Raw genomic sequence first — 22,067 nt, forward strand, 5'->3', positions numbered from 1 at the left:
TTTCCTACTCAGGGCGATGACTGCAAGAGATCTCCCAGATGCCAAGTATTGGCTTAAGTTTTACTGTGAGGACATATTTCCTTCTCTAGGTATTCAACCACAAGAAAGAATCTCTTAGGAAAAGGTTTATTCTGTCGCAGTTTTTGGAATAATCAGACCTCAGCGTTGATCCAGCTCCTTTTTATATCTTTAGAATAGCACAATGTGTTCCCGAGGAAACAACTGACTTCATGCCTCCCTGATGTTTGAGATTTGTTAGCCCATTTTGCCCTGTCATAACAGTTCGAAAGATGCTGCCTTTTACCCGCTTGTTTTTCTTCTTCCCCTTGCCTGTGATTTCTGGCCCCACCTCTCAGGCTGGCTTTCCATGTGCTCTTTTTCCTCAGATGCTTGTTCTGAGTTAAAAAAAATTTTTTTTCAAGAGTGAACTCAGGCAAAAGCTTTTGCTACCTTTTACTGACATAAATGTCATGTGTGGAAAGATCCCTTGAACTGTTCAGGACGTCCTAATTTGCTGGCCTTAGTTTATGAACTAGAACTTAGTGAACTCTGGTGTATAAGCTGGAGGAATTAGGCACAAGAGAAGGCTGATTTACCACAGGAAACGTCCTCATAAATCCTCCAGTGGGAAATAAGTCTCAAACAACTAGTCATATGTGACTATCCCATTTTTCTGTATTTTGAAAATAGTAGTCCTATTTTTAAGATATGCTTTTCCATTTTTCTAGCATTACCAGGCATTGATTTCTTAAATGTCTTCTTAAAGAAGTGTCAAAACTCCCAACTAAGTTTTCTGTTTTAATGGCACTATAACCTTTTACCTGGATTGTATTTGTTAAAGTAGGTTTTAACAACCCAAAGATAATTCCAGAAAGACTGCTATTCTAATTAAGAATTATTGAAACATAAATTGTCATCGTAAAAATAGAAACAACTTTTTTTAAATAAATTTCATCGAGGTATAATTTTGCGTATAGTAAGATACACCATATATATATATGAACTCACAGCCCTGAGATCAAGAGTTGCATGCACCATCAGCTGAGCCAGCCAGGTGCGCCAAAATACACCTGTTTTAAGTGTGCCACTAGATGAGTTTTGATGAAGATATACAATTGTGTAACCACCACTACCATCAATATAAAGGGACATCTCCATTACCCCCAAAAGTTTCCTCTGTCTCCTGCAGTTGGTCCCCTTTCACCGATCTTTGGCCTCATCAATCACTTACTCATTGTTTTCTATTAATATAGCTTGGCCTTTTCCACAATGTCCTATAAATAGGATCATACAGTATATGCCTTTTGTTCTTGACTTCTTTTACCTGGCATAATGTTTTCAAGATTCATCTGGTTGTTAATGTATATAGATAGTTCTTTCTTTTGCTTGGTAAGTAGTGTCCCATTTATGGAAATATGCAATATGTTTATCCCTTCACCAGTTAATGGGCATTTGGCTTGTTTCAAGTTTTGGGCTGTTGTAGGTTAGCAGCTTAAAACAATAAACATTGATTATCTCCTTTTCTGTGGGTCAGGAATTCAGGCATGGTTTAGCTGAGTGCCTCTGGCTCAAGGTCTCTTATAAGAATGCAGTCAAGCCTCAGTCTGGGTGAGAGAAGAGACAGAATGTACTTCCAAGGTCATTTACGTGGCTATTGGCAGGCCTCAGAAGATGCACTTCCGTGTGCAGACATGTGGCCCTCCCCCACAAGGCTGCTCATGGCATGGTAGCTGACTTTCCTCCCCATGAGCAATCGGAAAGAGGGGGAGCCCCTGGGACAGAAACAGTCTTTTTATAACCTAATCTTGGAAGTGACATCTCAGTAAGTAAATCAGTAAAGCTAATAGTAAATAAGCAAGTAAATCAGTAAGCCCAGCCTACATTCAAAGGAGCTGATTAAAAGGGCATGAATATCAGGAGGTAGGGATGGGGGGTCCACTTAGAAGCTGCCTGTCACAGGCTACTGTGAGCAAAGCTGCTGTGAACATCCATATATGGATCTTCGTGTGGGTGTATGTCTTTATGTCATATAATTTGGTAAATACCTAGGAGTATGACTGCTGGCTTTTATGGTAAGTATTTAACTGAATAAGAAACTGTCAAATTGTTTTCCAAAATGGCTGGACCATTTTTCAGCCCACTGGTCATGTGAGTTCTAATTGTTCCATATTCCCATCTACACCTGGTATTATCTGTCTTTTAAATTTTAGCCATTCTAGTGATATGTCGTGGTATCCCATGGGGTGGTTTAAATGGCCTTTCTTTATGACTGACTGCTTATTATTTGAACATTTACTTACGTGTTTATTTATCATTTGTACACTTCCTTTGTGATATGTCTGTCAAATTTTTTAATTGGGTTGTTTGTCTTTCTGTTATTGAATTGTGTTATTTATAAAATATTCTAAAAACCTGCCCTTTTGCAGATGGATGATTGACAAATATTCTCCCAGTCTGTGGCTTGCCTTTTCGTTCTCTGTCTTGTCTTTCAGAGATCAAATGTCAGTTATTTGATGGAGTCCAGTTTATCAATATTTTTCTTTTATGGGTTAGCCTTTTGTGTTGTATCTAAGAAATCTTTACCTAACCCAAAGTCACAAGGGTCTCCTCCTGTCTTCTAGAAATTTTATAGTTTTACCTCTTAGGTCAATTTCAAGTCTGTTTTTTTTATATGGTATGAAGGTTTATTTTTTTCTGTGGGAATATCTGAGTGTTCCAGCATCATTTGTTGAAAAGACTCACCATTGAATTACTTTGGTGCCTTATTTAAAGTCAACTGCCTTGTCGAAAATCAGTGTGGGTCTATTTCTAGGCTCTCTCTTCTGTTCTGCTCCTCAGTGTGTCTGTTTATTCACTGATGTGACACAGTCTGGATTACTATAGCTTTATAGTAAGTCTTGAAACCAGGTAGCATAAATTCTACAACTAGTGCTTTTTCAAATGTGTTTGACTAATCTGGGTCTTTTGCGGTTCTGTGTAAGTTTTAGAATCAGCTTGTCAGTATACACAGGCCTATTGGAATTTTGTGTGGATTGCATTAAATCTGTCGATCAATTTGGCGAAAATTGACATCTTAACCTTATTGACTATTCCAATCCAGGAACATGATGTATCTCTTTATTTTGGTCCTCTTTGGTCTTCTTTCTCTCAGCAGTGTTTCATAATCTTCAGTGTACAGGTCTTACACATAAATTGTTGAATTTATCCCTAAGTATTTTATGTTTTGATGCTATTATAAAGAGTATTATTGATATAAAAAAAAGCATTGGTTTTAAGATTTGTTTTCCATAAAGTTTTCTCCTTCTAGTATTTTGAATAAGGACAGTATAAAGTTCCGAATAACCTAATACGTTTTAGAGACTTAGGACAAGAATTCTAATTGAATTAAGTAAATGTTCATTCTCATACCGTATTATGTTTTCTGAAATTACCTAAAGACCACGTGAGCAGGTTGAAATTTACAGTTGGGGGCTGAGATATTTTGAAATGTTGTTTGGAAGTGAATACATTATAATTGTTAAAAGAAAAAGGAATTATAAGGAGGAATGTCTAAGAAATTACAAAGATGGGGGCGCCTGGGTGGCACAGCGGTTAAGCGTCTGCCTTTGGCTCAGGGCGTGATCCCGGCGTTATGGTCGAGCCCCATATCAGGCTTCCTCCGCTATGAGCCTGCTTCTTCCTCTCCCACTCCCCCTGCTTGTGTTCCCTCTCTCGCTGGCTGTCTCTGTCTCTCTCTCTCTGTCAAATAAATAAATAAATAAATAATCTTTAAAAAAAAAAAAAGAAATTACAAAGATGGAAGTTTTTCATTTTCATTTGGTTTTATCAGGTAGAGCCTCTTTGGTGCCAAGTTATTCGGGTCAGCTCGAGCTCTAGGGACGTCTCATGGAAGTCAGTAGCATCGTGTGGGAAGGCCTGAGGAGGACACTGGCCCAGGGCTGGCAAGCCACAGGATTGCCTCTTCATTTCCCATCCCCACTTCATTTACCTATTTCTCTCAAATTCACGTTCCCAAAATTACAAGTCCAGCCAATGAGAGAGAGCCTGAATGCCTTTCTTGGCCCTGATTTCAAATTACAGAGGAATGGACTGCAGGTCAGGTGTTCCTGGTTCTGTTATCGATGGCCGGAGGAGCAGTGTTACATGGTATAAAATAGCTTCTGGAGATGCTCTAAAGTCACTCAGTGTTGTTGAGGCACCTGGGTGGCTCAGTCAGTTTAAGTGTCTGCCTCCAGCTCTGTCATGATCTCAGGGTCCTAGGATCCGAGCCCTGAGTCAAAGTCCCTGCTCAGTGGGGAGTCTGCTTCTTCCTTTCCCTCTGCTGCTCCCTCTGCTTGTGCTTTCTCTCACTCTCCTGCTGTCAAATAAATAAATGAAATCTTCATTAAAAAAAAAATGATACGAATAGGACTTTGAAATACTGAGACAAATTTAAAATTTCTCTGATTTACATTTTTTTTTAAAGTATGAAGAATGTGGGTTTTTTTTTTTTTTTTTAAGATTTTATTTAAGAGAGAGAGAAAATGAGCAGGAGAGGGAGCTGAGCAGGGAGCCTGATGCAGGGCCTCCTTCCCAGGACCCTGGGATCACGACATGAGCTGAAGGCAGACGCTTAACCGACTGAGCCACCCAGGCGCCCTTGATTTACATTTTTCTTACTAAGGTATAATTGACATACATTATATGAGCTTCAGGTGTACAATGTAATGATTTGATATTTGTATTGTTGTGAAACCATCACAATACATCACCATACATAATTACAGAATTTTCTCTGATTTAAATTTTAATCAATTTGTTTCATTATCTTGATGTTCTCTCTCTTTTTTCCCTTGTTTTCCACTGTGTAGATGGCTTTGGAAGATTCAGAACAGAAACACAATCTTTTGCATTCAATTTTCACGGATCTAGAAGACTTGTCAATAATTTTTGAAACCGATGATTTAGCACAGTCTGTACAAGAGTTAAGTCATCAAGTAGCAGCTTTACAACAAAAAATCATGGAAAGCCTTCCACAGATTCAGCAGGTGGCTGATGTAAGTTCACACTATAAAGATGTGATTTCTTAATTTTAATTTATATTTCATTTAGTAAGTTAGAGTTCTACTGCTAATCAACTCCTGATTATATGAAGACATTGATCTGGCACATTCTTCATTTATGTTCTTTTTTTCTTTTTCTTTTTTTAAAGATTTTATTTATTGTAGAGAGAGCGAGCCAGTGGGGGGAGGGGCAGAGGGAGAGGCAGAGAATCTCAGGCGGACTCTGTGCTGAGCGGGGAGCCTCCTGCGGGGCTTGATCTCACAAGTCTGAGAGCATGACTTGAGCCCAAAACCAAGAGTCAGATGCTTAACGGACTGAGCCACCCAGGTGCCCCTGTATCCTTATTTCTTGAATTATATTTTACTTCAACTTGCAACCCATGGTACATATCCCCATTCTCAGTCCAGAAATGGTCTATTTAAAGGAAAGAATCCTGATCAAATACGCTCACTGTTTTCTCTTTATCAGAGAGGTGATATTGTTGATATAAAAGCACAGATTAGCAAAGAGGGAGTTAAACAGATAACCTCCCAGGTCTTTGTTCTCCAGTAGCAAATATTTACTGAGGGGCTGCTGTATGACAGCCACAGGATTTTTAAATAATTTTATTTATTTTAGCTTGAAACATGTGAGGCATTTATTTAAGGATGAAGTCACATAGCAAAGGCAGGTACAATTAGTCTTAATTATTTACTTTTTGTTTCTCAGTTACATTCCCTATGCCACACTTACATAACTTTAGGGAATAATGATTGTTAAACGTTCTTCGTTATTGAAGCTTATTCCAGGGTTTTTAAATGCTTTTACAATTTTCGATAGAAATTACTCTAAGAGATATGATATGCTTATATCTTTTTCAACATAAGATGCACAAAAATAATTCCAATATAACTTTCCTTCGTAACTTGGAGATATCACTACAAAGTTGCCGTACTCATTGTTTCATTTGTTTATAAAGTTATATTATCTGATATTAAATGTCTCCAAACTGCTTGAGTTTGAAACCCTCAGCCTATTTCTGTGTAGTTTTTCCTATCCCCTTCATTATTAGCTGTACCATTTGGTTGCTACAGTGTCTCTGCATTGAGCGTTCTCTCTTTTTTTTTTTAAAGATTTTATTGATTTGAGAGAGAGAGAGCACAAGCCAGGGATAGAGGCAGAGGGAGAGGCAAAGGGAGAAGCAGACTCCCCACAAAGGGCAGGGAGCCCTTTGTGGGACTTAATCCCTGGACCCTGGGATCATGACCTGAGCTGAAGGCAGACACTTAACCCACTGACCCACCCAGGCGCCCCTCTTCATTGAGCTCTTACGTAACAGTCTAAAGGCCTTCTTACACTGCAAGTGGACTTCAGTATGTAGGGTTTGTGGCCTGTATTCATCCATGTATGGTTTTATAGCACGTATTCTTCCATCCATGGGGTTTGTAGCCCGTGTGTGGGTTTACAGCACACACTGCCGCATTTTCACCCTAAAGTTCTTGGCTGAGTCCTAGAGGTTGACGTTGATGAGAGAATAACTGCTAGACAAGTGCTCTATTGTTCCACTTAATCTGAGGATGTTATAAAGTAATTTAGTGACTCTGCATGACAATAGTTCATTAGGGGATTAGCAAGAAAATCCTGTCAGTTTTTCCAGCTCCTTTTGTGTTCATTTTCCAAGGGTGACTTTATCATTTTACATAAAGTGGTAGAATTTTTTTAAAATGTTAGACCCACTTGTATTCAAGTGTTTAAACACATTCCAAAGATAAATCTAAATAGAGTTTGTAGATATTGAGAAGTTCCTTAAAAATGATTCAGGGATGTCTGGCTGGCTCAGTTGGGACAGCATGCAACTCTTGATTCCAAAGGTCATGAGTTTGAGCCCTGTGTTAGGTGTAGAAATTACTAAAAATACAAATAAACTTCAGATGCATAATACTTTTGTTCTCATAGTGTAAGTAATTGAAAATTGGCCTTATGAAAAGTTTTAACTCAACAAGGTATAAGCAATGCTTTATAGTGTGGCATGCTATTAACAGAATGACCTTTTAATTGAAAGCAGTCAATATCTATGTATGCTTTGTTAGTTTTTTCTTTTTTAATTCCAGTATAGTTAACATATAGTGTTATATTAGTTTCCGGTATACAATATAGTGATTCAACAATTCTGTACGTTACTCGGTGCTCATGGCAATAAGTGTACTCTTAAACCCCTTCACTTACTTCACTCAAGCCCCCACCCTCCGTCCCCCTGGTAACCATCAGTTTGTTCTCTATAGTTAAGAGTCTGTTTTGGGGGCTTATCTCTTTTTTTCTCTGTTAATTTGTTTCCTAAATTCCACATATGAGTGAAATCCTATGGTATTTGTCTTACTCTGACTGACTTATTTCACTTAGCATTATATTCTCTAGCTCCATTCATCTTGTTGTAAATGGCAGATTTTCATTCTTATTTATGGCTGAGTAATATTCCATTATATATATATACCTCACATCTGCTTTATCCACTCATCTATCGGTGGACACAAGGTTGCTTGCATAATTTGTCTGTTGTAAATAATGCTGCAATAAGCATAGGGGTGCTATATCTCTTTGAATTAGTGTTTTTGTATTCTTTACCAGTATTGGAATTACTGGATCACATGGTCATTCCATTTTTTACTTTTTAAGGAGCCTCCAGGCTGTTTTCCACAGTGGCTACACCAGTTTGCATCCCCACCAACAGCACACATTTCCATTGTCTCCACATTCTTGCCAACACTGGTTTCTTGTGTTTTTTATTTTAGCCATTCTGATAGTTGTGAGGTGATATCTCATTGTGGTTTTGATTCGCATTTCCCTGATGATGAGTAGTGTTGGGTGTCTTTTCATGTGTCTGTTGGCCATCTGTATGACTTCTTTGGTGAAATGTCTGTTCATGTCTTCTTCCCATTTTTAATTGGATTATTTGGATTTTTTGGTGTTGAACTATATAAGTTCTTTATATATTTTGGGTACTAAGCCTTTATTGGATATGTCATTTGCACATATCTTTTCCCATTCCGCAGGATGCCTTTTAGTTTTGTTGATTGTTTCTTTTGCTGTGCAGAAACTTTTTATTTTGATGTAGGCACATGTAGACCCAGTGGTTTGTTTTTGCTTTTGTTTCCCTTGCCTCAGGAGACATATCCTGAGAGATGTTATGGTCAATGTCAAAGAAGTCACTGCCTTGTTCTCCTCCAGGTTTTTTATGGTTTCAGGTCTCACATTTAGGTCTTTAATCCAATTTTAATTTATTTGTGTGTATGGTGTAAGAAAGTGGTCCAGTTTCATTCTTTTGCATGTAGCTGTCCAGTTTTCCCAGCACCATTTGTTGGAGATAGACTTGGTTAATTTTTAAGACGTATTAAGTGGCGAACATTTTTAGTTAAATAGAAGAATAGAACACATAGCAATAAATTATGTTTTATAGATTGTTAACAGACAATATATACTGCATGAGAGTTTTTGTTTCTGAAATTCTAGGATGTGGTTGCTGTCGAAACTGAAGTAAAATCAATAGAGAAAAAAGTTTCAAAAATCAAAGCTATCCTCTTATCAAAAGAAATATTTGATTTTTCACCGGAAGAACATCTTAAGCATGGGGAGGTAAGGAAGCATGGATTAAAATTAAAAACATTTTCTCATAATACTTATTATGTTTATTTTTAAATATTTAATAATATGATGTGATAAAAAGTACTTAGTCTTTCTAGAGTAATAGCAAAATAAAGTTGGGAAATAGGAATGACAATAAATACCATGTTTTAAATCATACTGTCTGTACAAAGATAATTTTCCTATAGTTTTTTTTTTTTCATTTAATTTCTTCTGAAAACTTCAACATTTGGGAGTTTTGCCTTCAGCGTCCAGTCCCAGTGCTTAATAGTTCAAGAGCTTGAGTCTCTAAGTCAGGAGAACCGGGTTCTAGACCCAACTACACTGCTTACGGGCTGTGTGACTTTGAGCAATTAGTTAACGTTTCTTGGATTCTCTTTCATATCTGCCATTGGTCTTGTGGTGATTATACTGGACAATTACGTTGTATACAGAGCCCCTAGCACAGGATCTGGGACATACTAAACAGCATACAGACGTGGATTCCCTCTCAGCCTCGCGGTTAGGAGCCTGTGCTTTGGAATTAGGCAGGCCTGGACTCGACTCCCAGCGCTGCCTCTTACAGTCGGACCTCCTCTGGGTCTTCGAATTTCTGTACACCCAGTTCTTTCCTGTGACATGGAAGTTCTGATACCTCCCAGGATTATACAGTCCAGATCTTTATGGAGCAGATATCATTCAAGCAAAATGTAATTATCCTTTTGGGACTTCAGAAATGTGGCAGGGCTGTTCAATTCAAGAGGCATTTCTTGAGAGCTTCCTGTGGGAAGCCCTGTGCCAGGCACAGTTGCTCTGAACGTCAGAGGCAGTACTTGCCCTTGCGTAGCTCACTCACTGCCTGGTGACACAAACAAAGCCCCAGTTCTGCAGAGAGGGAGGGAGCGGGGAGAGAAGGAAGGCAAGGGTGGTCCAAACACAGAACCCAGCGCTGGCGGGTTACTCTTGCCCCAGGCCTTCTTTCCTGAGACCTTTAGCTATCCAGTCACAAATGATCTGAGAGTTCTTTTCAGCCTGAGCCAAGGAAATGCTTGAAAAATCAAAACTATAGATTAAAGACTAAATCACACAGTATTTTAATTTGAACAGACTCAGCAGTGTCCGTTTCTTTTCACTTATGTACCACGCTTATCTGATACCATTAAGGTCATACTTGAAAACATACGTCCCATGAAGAAAGCCATTGCTGAACTCATGTCTTACCAAGTGGAACTGCGGTGGCCCCAGACAGGAATGAAACATCTGCCTGCATTTCAGCAGACAAATCAGCTTCTACAAGATGTAAAACTGTTGGAAAGGGTGACTCAGGAACAAAATGAATTATTAAAGGTGAGCAGTTTATGATGGTGACGGCCAACTTATTGGCTGAAAACGTTTGGCAAAAGCTGGTTTTGTTTTCGGTTTTAATGGTTGGGTCGGTGAGATTCCCATGACTGCAAGAGGCTGCCTTCGCTGATTCCTTATGGTCTCTTCCCGTATTATTATCCAGGAGGTGACATTTGATAAAAGAGACTATCTTAATGCTCAAATGGGCTAAGACAATTCTTCTCAGTTCTTATTCTTGTTCGGTCGAAGGCACGAAAGCATAGTTACAATCTGTTTGATTCCATCTTACAATTATTGAAGACCTCCGTAAGTATGGGGCGCCTGGGTGGCACAGCGGTTAAGCGTCTGCCTTCGGCTCAAGGCGTGATCCCTGTGTTCTGGGATCGAGCCCCACGTCAGGCTCCTCCGCCAGGAGCCTGCTTCTTCCTCTCCTACTCCCCCTGCTTGTGTTCCCTCTCTCGCTGGCTATCTCTGTCAAATAAATAAAATCTTAAAAAAAAAAAAAAAAGCATGAAGACCTCCATCAGTAAATGCTGTGGGGAGAGATTCGAACCTGAGCGGTGCATTTGCAATCTCATGAGACCCTTACAGTAACCAGCACCATAATAATCTCTCTATGCATCTCAGTCACTTTCCTATTAATCATCTCATTTTATTCTTCCACATGTGATAGATGGAGGAGGCACTTTGCCACCCTTATTTTTATATATAAGGAGACTAGAGTCAGAAGATGATATGACTTGCTGAAAGACCACTGAGTTAACTTATGTCCAGATTCATTTGTGTGCAAATAAGACAAGAATTTGAGTTTCTAGACTCCTGGTATCATTCGTTCTCCGTATCAGGGTCTCTCCCTTCTAACCGATGGCATCTTTCAGCCTCTCCCCAGAGGGTGTTTTTTTGTTGTTGTTGTTTTGTTTTGTTTTGTTTTGTTTTAATTCTTATGTTTTTATTATCTCCAGGCCCAGGTCAGGAATCATTATTAGATAGAAATTACATTATTCTTTGGTTTGCATTCCTAGATTAACAACCACTTTCACAAGAACGGAAGGTTGCTGAAAGAGCCTTAAATTCCACAGACTTTTCAACTCCGTTGGTAGATCCCACCCTACCCCCACCCCCACCGCTTTCCTGATTAGATGGCTCGAGGCAGGAGAAAAGGTTATTTTTTCCCTCCTGTCCAACCACCACCTGATTGTAGGGAGAAAGCTGCTCTTTGTCCCTCTTAAATTTCATTCCCAGTTAGCTGGCTACTCTGGGTTCTCCTAAGATTTGAAGATATTATGACCTCTGGTTTGAGTCTTAGCTCATAGAATCTCTCTGTCCTGGCCGCTGAGCAGCAGATGTCATTTCCTAACACCCACAGGGAGAAAAAAGATGGGGCACTCATGTACTACTTTTTTTTTTTTTTAAGATTTTATTTATTTCACAGAGATAGAGACAGCCAGCGAGAGAGGGAACACAAGCAGGGGGAGTGGGAGAGGAAGAAGCAGGCTCATAGCGGAAGAGCCTGATGTGGGGCTTGATCCCAGAACGCCGGGATCACGCCCTGAGCCAAAGGCAGACGCTTAACCGCTGTGCCACCCAGGCGCCCCTCATGTACTACTTTTTAATATGATAAAGAGAAGAAAACAGAAAGACTTATAAAATTTGATCTACTCTTTTTAATCTTTGGTTTTTTTTGTGCTTTATTGGGTTCCTGGTCAGGAAAAGAAAATAACAGTTGTAACTATGTTTTAAAGTGGCTTCTTCATGGGATGCGAAGGGGGGAGGTAGAAGAGGAAATTATATTTTGTGCCAAGTTAGGTCTCAAACTGTGCTGCTGAAATTTTCCATGTTACTGTGTAAGTGGAAATCAGATGTCATCTCATATATTTCAAAATTAAGTAAGCCACTGGTAATGAAAATCATTAGAATATGGTACATTTCTTTTAATTTCTATTTTGGATATTGTAAGTGCCCTCGTTGTGGAAAACGACAAATTACTTTGTGGGGGGGGCAGCGGGTAATAGGATGTAGCTCATTATCGGGGGCTGGGGAACAGGTGTGTGCAGTGAACATAGTTATTTATTTCCAGCCCACAGTTAAAATTATGATTAAATATTAAAGAAAATAGAAGGAAGAATTCTATGTTGGCCAGAAACTTTGAAGTTTTAAAAGGCATTTTGCTTCATTGTGTAGCATACCAAGGAAATAGCTATACTTTCTTTATCTTTTCTATCATACTTTGATCATACAGGTTAGTACACAAATAGGTGTGAGCTTCACTACTTCCTTAACACTAGATGCAATGTGTTGTTCTGGTTAATTTTGCTTTTTCCTCCTGCAAACTCAGACTGTTCTCGAACTGTCAACCTCTTACTCATTAAATGTACATCACTGATCCCAAGGGCTACTGGGTGAGGATGTGGCTGGAATGGGAAAATTCATCATCTCTCAGATCAGAGATCTGAATCAGTAATGTCACCTTTCTATGTGAAAAGCATCACATGGGGCATGCATTAAAAGAGCACATATGACCTATCAGTAGTTTCATAAAACTTGGCAACTTTATGTTAACATGCCATAAAGTGCTTCCCAGAATAAGCCCACTAGACCAGAAATACTTAAGAGCAAAGGCATGTCTTATGCTTGTACTCCAAGCACTGCCCAAGGTGTCCTGGCATCTAGTAGAGCAAGAAAGTCGGGTGCCAGCTCTACAAACATTTCTCTCTATATTTAGGCTACCATTTTCTGTTGCAACCTATGTGGGTGTGTGTGTGTTGTAATTGATTGAAACTTGTGTGGATAGACGTTGGAAGTAATCTGTGAATCCAGTCCTTAGATTATGACAGAGATTCTTCTTTTGGGGGGGTCATTTTATAGATCGTCATAAAACAGACCGACGAATGCAATGAAGACATAGAAAATTTGAAGCACATCTTAAATAATTATTCAGCCGAGTTCTCCCATGAATGTCTATCACCAGACCAAGCTGCCAACCTGACACAAGTACAGGTATGTCTCTTTATTTGCCCTGCAGTTCATTCAACAGTCACTTACTAAGCCATTGGTGTCTGGAAGCCTTTGGGATGGTACAGTGTGGTTCCTCCTTCTCTCTTCCAAATGGGGGTATATTATGTGTATATTCACTTTCCATTCCTATTTCATAAAAGAGGTGCATTTGGGTCTGAATTTGCTCTTCTACTGAAGAAGCTGATATAACACAGGATATTTGGACAACCTGACTTTCCATCTTGCTTTCCGAGATGGGGCCAGGCAGTGTGGATGGGCTGGGCTTTAAGGTAAAGACCCTGAACGCTGTTGTAATGAAGAGTTTCATATACTAAGTAGTAGTTCCATATACCATAGTTAGCAATATTCTGTGTGCAAATTAACCCTCTCCTGCTAGGGGTTCTTTTATTTAGTCTTTGTTTTTGAATTAGTATTACATAACCCAAAAAAAAATTTGATTGTGTGTCAAGTGTTGTAATGAGTCGCTTTTATCCTACTGTCAAGTTGATTTGGGCAGGTGAATGCTATGGTATTCAAAAGCAGGTTATGACACTTGCTAGCTGTGAAGTCTAAAGCAAATTACTTAGGGGTCTAAGGGGACATACCTATTAGGCGGTGGACTCCGTAAGGCAGACTCAGCATTAAAGACTCAGTATTATAAATCTGTTAAATTTCCCATTACATTAAAAAATATGAGGACCCCAAAGAGCTTTGGTTTATATGAATTATATCTATTGATATAGAAAGAAATTAAAACTCAGACATGTAAAAGCAGTTTATTTTAAAATAACAATAATAAACCCATTACATGTTGATAGGAATAACATATTTTTATGGAAGAAGTTACAGTTTCCAAAAGAAAATGTAGTGAGAGGAGTGACCTTGTTTTACATTTTTGCAAATCTCTTAAATGTCTGGCTTGGTAGAGGACAGCTAGATTCTCATCTGCTTCTGCATTCTATCTGTTGAGGTATGTCCTTGTGTTAGAGGTATATAAAAACAACCCAGCCTCTCAACAGCATCTACTTGGAAAAGAAAGGAATATTTTAATAACGCTTTTGGATAATTGTGGACATTCTTTGAAACTAAGGTCCAGCAAGGAGAAGTTACTCACAGGTTTGTTGTTAAATGGAATCCAAAGCCATGTCAATGAACTTTTTCTGCTCTTGTATTAAGATCCATTGGCCTCTTTGTACTTTGAATGGATCTTCTAACTGCGTGGAGTTTGATGACATCATGCTTGATCATTTGGAAAATACTGTTTTACCAGTTACATAGATCCTCCAAATATGTCAACATTTCAGTAGTTGGTACTAAAAAAAATGTTATTAACATGTATCTTTTCAGAATAATGTGTTAATATTTCTATGTAGGTCTAGTTTAGCAGCTGTTTTTTTCTAAGTAAAAAATATCATTTTATGGAAAAAAATGCATAGTTCAACTCAAAACTTAAATAATCACTCAGAGCTTTTCCTCCATCATACTCTGGCACACAGCAGAAGTGCTGTATGCATGCTTTCCACCTTGTCACACAGAATATTAAAAATGCATGTTCTTCATCAAGGATATTCTTAAGCAAAACTGGCTTTTTTCTTTTTTTTTCTTTCTTCTTTTTTTTTTTTTTTTTACAGTTGAGCACATGATAGTGAAGGATCTAGTAAGTAATACAGTTGATGTCCCTGCCTTGATTTATATGAAGTGCAAGTAGTTTTACCCACCATTGCTTTTGTATCATCTTATAGTGAAAAATGTCAGCAGAGTGAAAAGGGCAAATAACATTTTCGTATTATTATGAAAATGATCTTGACCTCATGGGGTAGGAATCCCCCGGGGTCTGCAGATGCCGCTTTGAGAGTGGCTGCTCTGTGCCCTCCTGTGCCTCTATAAGGCTGGTGTGCAGACTGTTCTGTTTCTCGTAGGGTTATTCTAATGGCTATAGTATCACGTCTGTTGGGAGGCATTGGATCTCTGAAGTTTAGTGTATTGAAAATGGACATACCGCACTGCCAACTCCTATTTAATTTAGTTATCATTTCCCAAGGCACTCAGGGAAGTTTCGCTTCAGACAGAATAGGCTGTTGGTGTCAGAATGTGTGCAGCTGCAGAGGGGCCGTGGGGGTGGGTGTCAGGGAATCTGGGTCTGTGCTCCATCACTGGCTAGCGGCAGCCCTGGAAAAATCACCTCTCTGGACTTCAGTACTCTCACCTCTGCGCCGAGGCACGGTGGGCTTCTGTGTAAAAAAATTAACGATTCTGTGAATATCTGTAGGATGGATGGATAGATGGATGGGAAGAAAGAAGGAAGGAAGGAATGAACAAATGAGCTGGGGTTTGAGGAGTATATTAGGAACATAAATGCCAGTACGGGAAGGTTTGCTGATAAGGAGCAGGTTGTCTTTGGATGCGGCCAGCACTCACCGCAAGGCTCAGGCAGAGGTGGAATGACGCCTTTCAGAGGGGGTTAAGAGAGGAGGATGTTAGATTAGACACCTGCTATGTCCTCCAAATTTAGGCTTCTGTAATTCTGTATTTGTCATAGATGGCCGGTGGGCAAGTGCACTTCTGCCACGTAGAAGGCATTTTATTCCCACCCATCAATCATCCACATTTTTAAAGTAACGTTATAAAACTTCGAATCAGGTGTCCTTCATTCCCATGGTAAGTTAGTGTAGTCACACAACCTTTATTTGCTTGTTTACTCCCATTTTGTCGGAAACTGTGAGAAAAAGTCAATAAATTCGGTAATAGTAAAGACAGCTTCAGAAGCAATCATGGAGGTGTGAGATTCCTCACCTTGTTTTCTCTCAGTGGTTCCCAAATGTTAGTCTGCTTACAAATCTCCCGGGAAACTTCCCAGGCCCTGACCCTAGGGATTCTGGCTCTCAGTCATTTTGCCACCAGAGCAGTGGCTCCCAGCCCTGGCTGCACATCACGGTCCCTCACAGAGCTCAGACAAATCTCTGAGCCTTGGCTTGACCCCCAGAGAAGTGACGGACCAAGTGTCCCATGAAGCTGAGTCATCCTATAAGTGGAGCTTATGAACCCTCGCCAGGTCTTTGGGAAATGCAGCCAGGGTCGGGTGGAGCTGTACCGTCACAGGCGTTCACTCCTGGCTCTGCACACCGGATAGCACAGAGCACTCCTCATCCCTGACACCAAATGATGTGAGCTCCGGGGGCAGGCAGAGCCTCAGACGGCCCACAGCAATGCACACACTCTTTCTGCACAGGGAGAGGTCGAAGGTATGGAAAAGCAGATTCTGAGTTTGAAGCGGAAGAAGGAGAACCTGCTGGTGGACCTGAAGGCGGCCATACTGGCCCTTCACCAGCACGTACAGCAAGGTCAGCAGGCATTCGAGCCAGAAATGCCATCAGCCCGAGCAGCAGCAGAAGAGGGAGAGGCTGAGAGGGATTCTCAGTGGAAGGTGGGTAGGACTTCGGGCTAATGTGGGTCCCGCTCCCCACGGGAGTATTAGATGGTGTTATTTTTCACCTGAAAAGCCTGTGGCAACTGGGTTGATGGCCTATAGGAATTTTAAAAGTAGAGATGACTGACTGGATGGGTCACTAGGGAGGATAAATCCTCGGGGTGTGTCGGTTCTGGACTCCACCTGGAATTCTTAGGCCCAGCTTATTTGAGGTGTGTATGGGATTCCACGGGCAAGAGGGTGGGAGCCATCCCTGAAGGATCTTCGTCCTACCCAGTCAGCTCAGTGCAAAGTCAAAAATGGACCCGGCCTCACTCCAAGCCCACTCGGAGTCCCCACCCATGGATCCCATTGTGAACTGTTGGGTGAGGGGCCACAGGGAGCAGTGCAGGTAAAGGGGATGGAAGACTTGACCGAGTCATGCTGTTTGGCTGGAGGAGCTGGAAGACGCTATGTGGGTGCGGGTGGTTTTGGGCTTCTCGAATGAAGTGAGTAAAAAATGAGCTACGTACAAGCGCAGCTGGGCCAGGATCCCGATGATGTTGAACACAGCCCGGCTACAAGCGTTTGTGCTGTGCCTTTCAGGGGAACAGAACCGGTGGCCTGTCCTTCCTGCCGGCGCTCACGGAAGAGGCGGAAGAGAGCTCCCTGAAGAGCGAAGTAAGGAGCGTGATTTTCTCATTACATTTTGTGAGAACCGAAACCTCTAAAAGAAGTTCAGTTCAGTGGGAAGCTTGTAAAATGAACAGAAACACAAGGATTTTAAAATGTAACGCCGATGTTTTATAAGGGGGTTTGAAGCCATCCTCCTACGTTATTACCGTGAAGGGCATCGAAGCCCGCTTCGTGCCCAGTGGGAGAAGTTAACTCAGACACTTGCTAGCGTAGGGGAGGAGGTGAAGTTCTTGGTCGTTTCCTGACCTCTGAGTACATTCTCTGAAGTTTGGAGGGTATGTTGTTTGGTTGGCACTCTTAGTGTGTTTTGTAGAACTTTATTTTTCCGGATTTGAATTCCTTTGTTAGTCTGAAACTGCACTGCCGACATAAAGAGTTGTGTCCTGAGAACGGGACAGTTATCTTTCCTGGTATCAATTTCCATGTCCTGCTTTACAAACAAAAGTTATGATGGGTCTTGTGCCGAAAGGAAGAAAATTGCAGCAATTCGTCGTCTTTATGTCTCACATGTAACCACTGGACACTTTCCCTGCTCATTGTATGAACTGTTAAATAGCTCCACTGTCACGCAGAACCACGTGCTTTCCTGTAGCCTGGGACAGCATGGACCTGAGTGGTAGGACAAGGGAGAGCATAGGCTCATGGTATGCTCAGACCACCAGACAACTTCGTCATCTGATTACGCCCCTCACAGCAGAGGAAAGTGAGAACAGAGTGCACGGCAGTGTGATTCCAGCTGAAGACCTATATTTGTCTCTGAGCTGATATGTTTATAATAGTCACTTTTTTGTCTTCAGCAACAGCAGAAACAAATGTTCATCAGGCCGTTACTTAAAGATAGCATTTAAGGTTACATTTACCAAAGCAGATTAAATTCCGAAAGCGCCATTTTAAAGATCCTTTTTGAGTGATGGGAGACGACTTCCACCTTTTCAGAAGATCTTCTAGGCTTCAGGACGAGCAACCACATTTGGACTCCTATGATTTAGTTAGCCAAAGAAAGAGGTGAAACATAGAGGGGGTGGGGGATTAAGGGCTGCAGTTATCCTACCTGGTAAACTGAATTTTACAAGAGAGATGAGTAGGATGGTAGGAAATTCCTTCTTTGCTAATCAGTTGATTACTGTGTTAGAATGGAGATAAGAAAGCAGAGCCGTCTTCTGGGTCTTGGTCTTCACTCTGGAAGCCTGACAGGGACGTGGAGGAAGACAGAGCATCCTCGTCCTCTGGAACCATCGTTCAGGTAATACTGGGCATAATACTCTGCTGGTTGGGGGCTGGCAGGGATAGTAAATAAAGCAAGTCCAAAGGATTTGTTCGAAAGACTGCTTAGGGAGGGAACCTAAGTTTCTCACCATTACCTCTGCACAAATCCAGAAACAGCCAAATACTTAGTATTTGCAGTTCTGTTGTATACTCAGTGATCATAGGAGAGTATTTTCTGAGAACTCCGTATGTGAGAATTGAGACTAACAAAACAGGTAACTCAAAGGAGCCCCTCTTTAAAAGATTCACCGTAGTGTTTCAAGGCATTTAACCCACCTCTCTTTTGGGAGTAGTTGGGGGAGGAGTCTCTCCATAATCCTCTTTTTGAACAAGGTAATGTATAATGTGTATAATGTGTATTAATGCCTTTTTGCTATTTATGACCTTCCAAATCTCCAGCCTCTCAGACTAGAGGGCAAATGCCCTCACTTTAGAAAATCATTATAAACTAATGTGAAAACGATGTTTTCACCTTGTTTCTGAAACATCCCAGCATGCCTCCCGCTCCTGTCTCTGTCCAGGGCTGAACCCTCCCCCCAGCCCCCCAGCCCCCAGGCCCATCTTTTTGTTAAACTTTAGCACCAGGCTCTGCCTCTCCCTGCAGCTGCAGACTGCGCCCCTTGACGGGTTCCTTCCCTCTCTATCTCAGATGTAGTCAGTCTCCCCATCTCCGCAAGTTTTCTCCCTCATGATTCCGCCCTTCCAAACCAGCCGAGCATCCCAAAGCCCAGACTGCCTTCAGAGACTGCCTTGCATCCCCGGGATGCCCTTCTCTCCCAGCCCGCCTGTAGACAACCTGCTCAGCCACCAGGGCCCTCTCACCTTCCGCCTCCTCCAAGAAGCCTCCACTTCCCCTTCATTCCGATAGCAGTCTGAACCTCAGTTGGGACTTACCACATGTTTATGCACACATGGACACAGTTTGGCCAACAGCAAGAACTTTATCTTTCACGTGTTTATGTCCTGTACTGGGCTCAGCATGGTACTTTAATGCATTGACTTTCTTGATCCTGCTTCCTGGGTCAATGACTGTGCTTCCTCTTGTTCATGGCTAAAAGTCTTTACTTGGGGCTCCTCACCTTTGACCCCTATTATAATCAAAGTTTTGCCCTTGGCTGTGTTTAAACTGCCATTGACTTCTGGAACATCATTTTAGTGCCCTTTTATGAGTCCTAATCCTTATTGATCTCTCCAGCATTAGACACTATCAGCATCTCTTCCTTCCTGAAATGCAGGGATCCTTTGACTTTTTTTTTCTTTTTTTTAAGATTTTTTTTTTTTTTTATTTGAGGAAGAGAGGGAAAGAGAGAGAGTACAGGTGTTGGGGAGGGGCAAAGGGCAAGGGAGAAGCAGACTCCCCGCTGAGCAAGGAGCTCAGTGGGGGGGCTTATCCAGGACCCTAAGATAATGACCTGAGCCGAAGGCAGACGCTTAACTGACTGAGCCACCCAGGTACCCTGATCTTTTGACTTTCTTGATTTTGTGCTTTCTTGTCTCATCTACCTGCAGCCCCTCCTCTGTCATCTTCTCTCACCCCACCCACATGATGGTGGACATTTGCCCAGTGTTCTGTCCTCTTCCTTCTCTCATTCCCCTCAGGGCAGTTTTTTCTCCTCCCGTAGGTTTGGTAGTCCCCCTGTGCCAGTGATCTCCACATCAAGCCTCTAGTCTTGACTTCTCCTTTAAGTCTGTTTTACATTTCTACCTTGTTGATAGATTTCTCTTTTTGGTTGTGTTTTCTTCATCTCAAACTCATTTTACCAACTTCCTTCAAAACTGGTTCTTCTAATTTCTCAGTGTCTGTTTATGGCACCACTATTTTCTCAGAGTCTCAGACAGACTTCAGAGTCATCTTAGGCACCTCACTCCTCTTGCCTTCCCTGTTCAGTCAGTGGCCAAGTGATGTCCATTCAATCTTTACATTCGTCTCCTCCCATGATTTTGCCATCATCCTATTCCAGGCAGTTGCGACTTATGCCCTGGACTTTTGGAGCAGTCTTCTAATTGGGCTTATAGCCTCCAGTTATTTTTCCGAGTACATCGTATATAATAGTAACTGATGCTTTTTCCTAAAACCATTACCACGAAGCTGAAATCTTTAGTGGATTCTGATTATCTGCTAAGTAAAATGCATTCTTCTTAGCCTTTCCAGACTCTCATGATCCTGACCTCCCTTTCCAGTTTTGTCTAAGCTTTACTTTTAGTTCTTGGTTCATATCTTTCTAATAGCAGCTCTTGCTTTCAGTATAAGAAGCTGAAAAGTAACATTTTGTTAGTAACTGCTTGATGCTTTATCTATGTCATCTTGTTTAGTAACCACGTGCGTGAGTGAGGTAGCTCACATTCCCACCTCAGAGGCTCAGAGAGTCCCAGTTAACTTGTCCAAGGTCATGCAGCTTGTAAGTAGGACAATCAAGATTGGTCAGTTATACGTTTCCAGACACATGATGTTAATTATTTGGGTATATATCATTTTCCCATTGTTGAACCATGGCTAACCCAATAAGTGGGAGTGCTGGATCAAAGTATACATCCATTTAAGGTGTGACACATTATCAAACTAGAAAGTTTGCCCTCTTGTGAAAGACTGTATCAATTTTATTCCTACCAGGAATGCATGGAAATGCCTCTTTCTTGACACCAAACTGAGTTGGGTTATTTTCAGTTTTAGCCAGACTTATCCAGTGGTTTAAATTACATTTATGTTCTAAGAATGTTGAATATCTCTTTGTTTATTGGCTTCTGTATTCATATTTTTAAAGATTTATTTGAGAGAGAAAGAAAGCATGCACACACACAGAAGGGGAGAGGAATAGAGGGTGAGGGAGAGAGAGTCTGAAGCAAACTCCCTGCTGAATGAGGAGCCCGACATGGGGCTTGATCTCCGGGACCTGAGATCACGACCTGAGTTGAAACCGAGAGTTGGACACTTAACCGGTTCTGCCACCCAGGCACTCCCGCTTTCGTATTCTTTTATGAATTGCTTGTTCATGCCATTTGACTTTTTGTTCTACATAGGGTTTGATATTTTCCTTATTGACTTATAAGGATATATATTAAGGATATTAACACATTGTAAGCTATTATCCCAGTGTGTTATTTCATTTTTAACTTAGGTTATGATGCTTTTTAAGGTAAACAGTATTTTTTTTTATGTTGCTAATACTAACATTCTTTCCCTTTATTGTCATGCTTTAAAAGTCCTTCCTCACCACTAGATTAGAAAAAGATACACTCTTTTTATTTTTTAAAGAATTTTTATGGTATAACTTTTACATTTAAATATTAGATACAGGGGTGCCTGGGTGGCTCGGTTGAGTGTCCAGCTCTCGATTTTGGCTCAGGTCATGATCTTAGGGTCATGAGATGGAGCCTTGTGTTGGACTCCATGCTGGGCGTGGAGCCTGATTAAGATTCTTTCCCTCTCCCCTGCCCCCCACTCCCCACTCACATGCTCACTAAAAATTAATTAATTAATAAACAAATAGTAGATACAATTAGAATCCATTATTAGGAGTAAGAAAAGGATTTGGTTATACTTTTTCATGAAATACCTGAATAGTTCCCAAATTTAATAAGTTAATCTTTTCCCCTATTGTTCGAAAGGTGGCCTTTATCATATAATTTCATTTAATTTTAGTTCTCCTATTAATCCACTTAAATACAGAATTCTGTAGATTTCCTTGTATGTTCCTCATTAACTAGAGAGCTTTGGAAAATT

The 22,067-nt window shown here is 40.8% G+C and overlaps 1 protein-coding gene across 1 annotated transcript in view; it reads left to right on the forward strand.

Annotated features, from left to right (window-relative positions):
* The window catches only part of SYNE2 (spectrin repeat containing nuclear envelope protein 2), a 267,176-nt gene that overhangs the window by 140,592 nt on the left and 104,517 nt on the right, over positions 1 to 22,067 (forward strand). Inside the window, 7 exon segments of the mRNA XM_002914161.4 lie at positions 4,851 to 5,036; positions 8,530 to 8,652; positions 9,805 to 9,987; positions 12,850 to 12,981; positions 16,208 to 16,402; positions 16,991 to 17,065; positions 18,213 to 18,323. Coding sequence (XP_002914207.2) covers positions 4,851 to 5,036; positions 8,530 to 8,652; positions 9,805 to 9,987; positions 12,850 to 12,981; positions 16,208 to 16,402; positions 16,991 to 17,065; positions 18,213 to 18,323 — 1,005 coding nt within the window.

The sequence above is a fragment of the Ailuropoda melanoleuca genome, chromosome 14, assembly GCF_002007445.2.
Source record: "Ailuropoda melanoleuca isolate Jingjing chromosome 14, ASM200744v2, whole genome shotgun sequence".
NCBI classification, from domain to species: Eukaryota; Metazoa; Chordata; class Mammalia; order Carnivora; family Ursidae; genus Ailuropoda; species Ailuropoda melanoleuca.